This window comes from Myxine glutinosa, chromosome 8 (genome assembly GCF_964187855.1).
Source record: "Myxine glutinosa chromosome 8, kmMyxGlut1.1, whole genome shotgun sequence".
NCBI classification, from domain to species: Eukaryota; Metazoa; Chordata; class Myxini; order Myxiniformes; family Myxinidae; genus Myxine; species Myxine glutinosa.
In genome coordinates this window covers 55,857,644-55,863,643 of record NC_136268.1, presented here as the reverse complement: position 1 = coordinate 55,863,643, position 6,000 = coordinate 55,857,644, and the positions used below count along the sequence as shown (strand labels likewise).

The 6,000-nt window shown below is 47.2% G+C and overlaps 1 protein-coding gene across 4 annotated transcripts in view; it reads right to left on the bottom strand.

Annotated features, from left to right (window-relative positions):
• LOC137432510 (netrin receptor UNC5B-a) overlaps nucleotides 1-6,000 on the bottom strand; it is a 430,308-nt gene that overhangs the window by 107,843 nt on the left and 316,465 nt on the right. For all 4 annotated transcript variants that reach the window (XM_068124516.2, XM_068124518.2, XM_068124517.2 and 1 more), the window contains 2 exons: nucleotides 3,172-3,259; nucleotides 2,419-2,587 (listed from right to left, as the gene is read on the bottom strand). In XM_068124516.2, the coding sequence (XP_067980617.2) occupies nucleotides 2,419-2,587; nucleotides 3,172-3,259 (257 nt within the window). The remainder of the gene's footprint in view (nucleotides 1-2,418; nucleotides 2,588-3,171; nucleotides 3,260-6,000) is intronic.

The following is a 6,000-nucleotide window of genomic DNA, read 5'->3' as shown; positions in this document are numbered from 1 at the left end:
GACACGACGCAGAGTAGCAAGCGTGCGTTTGCGTCGTTTCTTACCACGTGTAAACGTGGTATTTTGTCTACGAGTATTTTGAATTTGTCTACGAGTGAGTGACTGGAAGACTGACTGTGATAAAGGCAATGGCACCGAAGAAAAGAAATTTGTCGCGTTCAACCTCCGAGCAAGGAAAATCGCTGATCGGAGACTCCATGAAGCCGATGAAGGTACTTTTCACCATCGACAAGCCAATCAAGAACGTGTCTCTAGATTCAGACAGCGAGAGACAGAAGATGAGACAGAGGCACGTCTAAACGCCAATCAACAATGTCTGGCGAGGGCCAGACAGCGAGAGACAGAAGATGAGACAGAGGCACGTCTAAACGCCAATCAACAACGTGTGGCGAGGGCCAGACAGCGAGAGACAGAAGATGAGACAGAGGCACGTCTGAACGCTAATCAACAACGTGTGGGGGATGGGGGAGGGGGAGAGGGGAGAAGAGGGGGGGATGGGGAGGGGGAGGGATGGGAGGGGGAAGGGGGTGGGAGGGGGAAGGGGGTGGGAGGGATGGGAGGGGGAAGGGGGTGGGAGGGGGAGGAGGGTGGGAGGGGAATGGGGGAGGGAGGAGAGGGGGGGGAGGGGGAGAAGAGGGGGGGGGAGGGGGAGAAGAGGGGGGGGGAGGGGGAGAAGAGGGGGGGGAGAAGAGGAGAAGAGGGGGGGAGAAGAGGGGGGAGGGGAGAAGAGGAGGAGAGGGGGGGGGAGGGGGAGAAGAGGGGGGGGGAGAAGAGGGGGGGAGGGGAGAAGAGGGGGGGAGGGGGAGAAGAGGGGGGGAGGGGGAGAAGAGGGGGGGAGGGGAGAAGAGGGGGGGAGGGGAGAAGAGGGGGGAGGGGGAGAAGAGGGGGGGAGGGGGAGAAGAGGGGGGGGAGGGGGAGAAGGGGGGGGAGGGGGAGAAGAGGGGGGGGAGGGGGAGAAGAGGGGGGGGAGGGGGAGAAGAGGGGGGGGGAGGGGGAGAAGGGAGGGGAGTGGGAGGGAGGGGGGAGGGGAGTGGGAGGGAGGGGGGGGAGGGGAGTGGGAGGGAGGGGGAGGAGGGAAGGGGAGGGGAGGGACATAGATGGTTACTGGCAATTGATCACATCCACAAATGATGTAATCCACACAATTTATGTACTTTACATAACGTTAATAGGAATACATGGCCGTGTAGATGGGAAATACAGTTTGTTTGAAATAAATCACAAATATCAGATGAAAGTGAAAAAAAACCTATGTGGTGTGAATGGTAATGTTCCTCGCTGAAATGTGAAAAAACTGAATTACGTGCGAATGCATAACTGTGAGATTATGGCGGCAAAGTTGGAACATCACGTGATCGCTCTGAGCGAATCAGCGCGCTGCTCTGCGACCAGCTGAGATTCCATGTATAATGTTCCTCGCTGAAATGCGCTGAAGTAAATATGAATAAAAAATTCGATATATTTTCACTTTTACGTTTTGGCTAACTCGCTCGCGAACCTGACGAAGATCCTGAGCAAGGATCGCTACGTTATGCTAACGCTACGTTAGCTACGCGACGTTCGCTACATTATGGCTAAAAATATGGATCTAAAGATGAAAGAAAAAAAAACCTATGTGGTGTGAATGGCAATGTTCCTCGCTGAAATGTGAAAAAACTGAATTACGTGCGAACGCATAACTGTAAGATTATGGCGGCAAAGTTGGAACATCACGTGATCGCTCTGAGCGAATCAGCGCGCTGCTTTGCCATTCCGGTCATAATATTCCTCGCTGAAATGCGCTGAGGTAAAAATATGGTTAAAAAATATTATGAAATAAATTTTTAGGTCGACCATGTTCGTACCAGGCTCAATGGCCATGTTTGTGCCAAATATCAAGTTTGTGAGCCTCTCCGTTTAGGAGTCTATCGGTAACATTACACACACACACACACACACACACACACACACACACACAAACTGTGTTTTTTATATATATATACATATATATATACATATATATATATACACACATGTATTCGTACCTTGATTATTCTTACCTCGAGACAAAAATTCCTGGCCTAAATTATTCTGGAACCTGCTAGACTGGCCTGACGTTCGTCTATGGCAGGAATTTTGAATTTTTCCAAGGTGTTGACAATAACTCGCCTACTTTTAATGAAAGACAACATGCGATATTTGGTATTCATCAATGCCACAAGTGCTTGCAGACAGATTCTCCAGTTTAACGTCTCTCCATTGGACGGCATACACATTGATGCATCAGCCTGCATGTAAGAAACATTGAGAGTTTATAGCTGGGTTAAGCCGAGAGTCCAGGTTATACAGCTTTAAATATTAGATATAGTTACATTTTCTATTTTGTGCATAAAAAGGTAACCATGATGAATGTGCAGAAGGAAGAAAAAAACAAATCACCTCCCAGTCCCCACCAATTTCCTGGCGCTGCATACTGAGTAGCCAGTCCTCTGAGCAGAGCTCAGCACAGTGTGGCACTGAAACCACCACCGGTGTAAGCAAGGGTACATTCGGAGGCCCAAAAACCACCACCGGACTGAGGAGTGTTTGGTCACCCTCCAGAACAGGCCTGTCCAAAAATCACAGAGCAGTAAGTATATCAAAAGCTCATCAACACAATTCAAGATTTATGGTACAATAAATGAGGATAATGTCTTGCAACAAATTTTAATATATTGCAGTAAAGCCTTGGCTCGCTGCATAAAACAATTTGCGAGAAAACTAACTTCGCGAGATCAACTTTCTCATTAAATACTGCCTTTGGACTGCAGATTGTTTTGGCCAAATATCAACCCTCTGCAACACCCCTGACAAAGATACCTCAGAATTATATTACATTGTATAAACGTTCGCGAGAAAATCACTTAAGCATATGGGTGCTCTCGCAAATAAATATTTTAGTTGAGGTCTGCTGTATTACATATTAGAATGTAATTTCAACTTGAAGTTATAAGAAAATATCAGGCATGCAATATTGTGAAATAGCATTATTTCAAGTAATATATAGGAATCACACACTTCAAAAATAACTACCAATAATTCGTAAATATACATGAATATGTCAAAAAAAAAAAACATTAAAAATTAAACAGCAGCCACGAGAAACAAAACGAATCAAATGAAAGACAGTGTACAAACTGCTGATTCACTTACCTGAGAGCATCATCATGACTGACCATGAGGTACATCTTATAAAATTGGCCTTGAGGGATTGCACCAGGAGGCACGAGGAGGCTAACTCCTGCAGAAATCACGGGCAGGGGAGCGGGATGAACAGAGTGTGACAAACCACCGAGCCGCATAATTCCGAGCTCCAAGGCTCTCTTTTGACAGTATCCATAAATCCAACTGCATGTGACACCAAAATGCATGTTTGTTAAAAAATTAAAAATACCGCCTATTTGCTCTGGCCTGTGAGATAAAAGCTTGGAGAGCTCCAGGAAGCACCATATGCAATTGGAAAGATCATTGTGAACAACAGGGTGTTTTACTGCACACTGCATTGGAGGAAGGGAACCGTTTAAAACTGCATGCAAACTGGATCCAAGGAAAAAAAAATGCACTGGGGAAAAAAATCCCATAATGCAGTGTGTGAGAGAATTGAACTTGAATAAAGATTATAAAATGACTTTTTTACATCACTCTTTCATAACTGGACCTGTGATTGAACAAAATGGAAGATGATTAAAGAAGGAGCAACATGTGTATTCATATTTTGTGCAGGTTCCTTGATCCTTGTGTTACGGATCCCGGATTAGGTGAATTACTATTCATGTCATTGCTTATTAATGTTTATTCTATTAAAGGTTGTTGTGGTTAAATGGTTAGAGAGGCTCCGGATAACAGGAGACCGGAAACGGGATAGTGGACCGGAAACGGGATAGTGAACCGGAAGAAGAAAACAAGACACGAGGTCCTGGGGAAGCGGCTATCTTCTTCTTCCTCGCCCAGCTCCGACGCGAGCGGTGTCGATATTGATTAGCGTTGAGAACGCTGAGTTTGAAACGCCCGTCTGGCGAGAGGAGTTACCTGCGCGGGGTGATTGCCTGTTACGTGTCAGGTTGCCGTGGCTTCCTGGAAGGGACCAAGCGTCCGGCACTGTTCGCCGCGACGCCTCCGAGGTCGTGTACGGGTCGCACCTTGGGCCTCGCGCGCTTTGCTTTGCCCGCTTTGCTTTGCACGGAGGTGTGCGCTGCAGCAGCTGTTCCCGGTACGTGACGTGCACGTTTGGAGCACGTCAGCCAGGGGTCCGTTCAACCGCCCGTGTGCGGAGAAGTCGACCTTCACCTTGGTCTGGAGGGGCCCAGAGACATTGTGAGGGACAGTGACCATTGAGGGGTCGTGAGTGGGGAAAGGGGGGAAATATATGAGATGGCCATCTTAGTAAAATTGGTGATTGATTGTTGATGGTTGTTGATTGATCGGGGAATATATTATTGATTAATCCGGATCCTTGGTGTGGGGTTTCTTATTGACTGGAATTCATATTGATTGCGTTACGAAAGCGTATAAAGCATAGATCTTTCTGGCGGGGTTCCTCTCACGGTCCGGGCGTCACCGAGACCAGGTAGTCACCGGGAGGACCACGTAACACTTGAAAGTATATTTCTGTACTATAAAACTTTGAAAACCTATACTTGCATCCCACTACCAAGCAATCAAAATTCTTACTTTGGGCTCTTTTCATCCTTGTTGCGGAATAAGAAGTGAAAGAGTTAAATCAACAGCATGGATTCAAGGCCGCCATGGCGAACCACAATAGGGCCCACTGGAGTCTACCTATGTTTCAGGGGTCACAATGAATAATGCCAATGATATTTCTCTGCAGAATTCACCATACATGTGCAGCAGAAATACCTTGGCTTTTGACCATGAGAACATTGTATACTATTTGCCTGCAGTGCATCTGCATCCCTTCTTTTTTCTTTTTGAAAACAAAATCGACGCTCGTGTAAGAGCTAACATTAATGACAAAAAAAACAAATGCACACATAAGACATAATAAAGGGAGAGGGAGACAAGATGGGGAGAGAGGGTGAAGCACACAAGTACAACATTTGAGAGCTGGGACATCGGGAGATCTGTGGGAGGGAGAGGGCTTGGGGACAGGAGGCGTGGGAAGGGGGGTGGGGTGGGAGAGGTAAAAAAACACATGGACACAGCTAGGACTTCCAGGAAAGAAGTCGGTATTTCAGAAAAGTGGATCTGGGTGAATTAACAGGGGTAGAAAAGATCAAGGTTTTGGATGGGGGAAGATAAGAGATGGTGGTGAACAGCTGTTTTAAAGACCTGTAGGGAGGAGTGGGATTGAAGAGAGTGAGGGAATTTGTTCCAGAGGTGGGAGAAAAGAGGAATGAATGATTGAAGGTGAGCAGAGAGTCTTGATTTTGGCAGTTTCACCAGAAGAGGGTTGCTGGCAGATCTTGTGCGACCTGTACAAGTATTTGGGGGACAGAGCACAGACAGGGCTGGGGGGGCTAGGCCAGAGAGGAGTCAGAAGAAGACAGAAAGACCACCAACCTGCCTGCGGTGAGGGAGTGAAAGGCCCTCAGAGTTAGCTTGATCGCGGGATATTCCAATGATTCTGAAAGCTTTGGTTTCAACAGCGTAAAGCCGAGCTAGGTGTGAGGCAGGAGCACCAGCCCAGAGGGGAGAGCAGTATTCCATTGATCTACGGATGAAAGCCTTGCATGTGGTGAGGAGATCAGGTGTGCCAAGAAAGGACTTCGCACGACAGAGGATGCCCAGTCAGAGACTGGCTTTAGAGGCCAGCTTGAAAATGTGGTTTTCCCAGGAAAGATCATGGCAGATTGTGAGACACAAGAGCTTGAGTGACAGAACTTCTTGGAGAGGATTGTTGAGAAAGTAGATGGGAAAGTTTTCCAGATGGTCTATTCGGAGAGACATAGTGAGAGTGTGAGATTTGTCAGGATTGAAAGACATGTTCCACTTGTTTGACCAGTCTGTGATTTTGTCCAGATC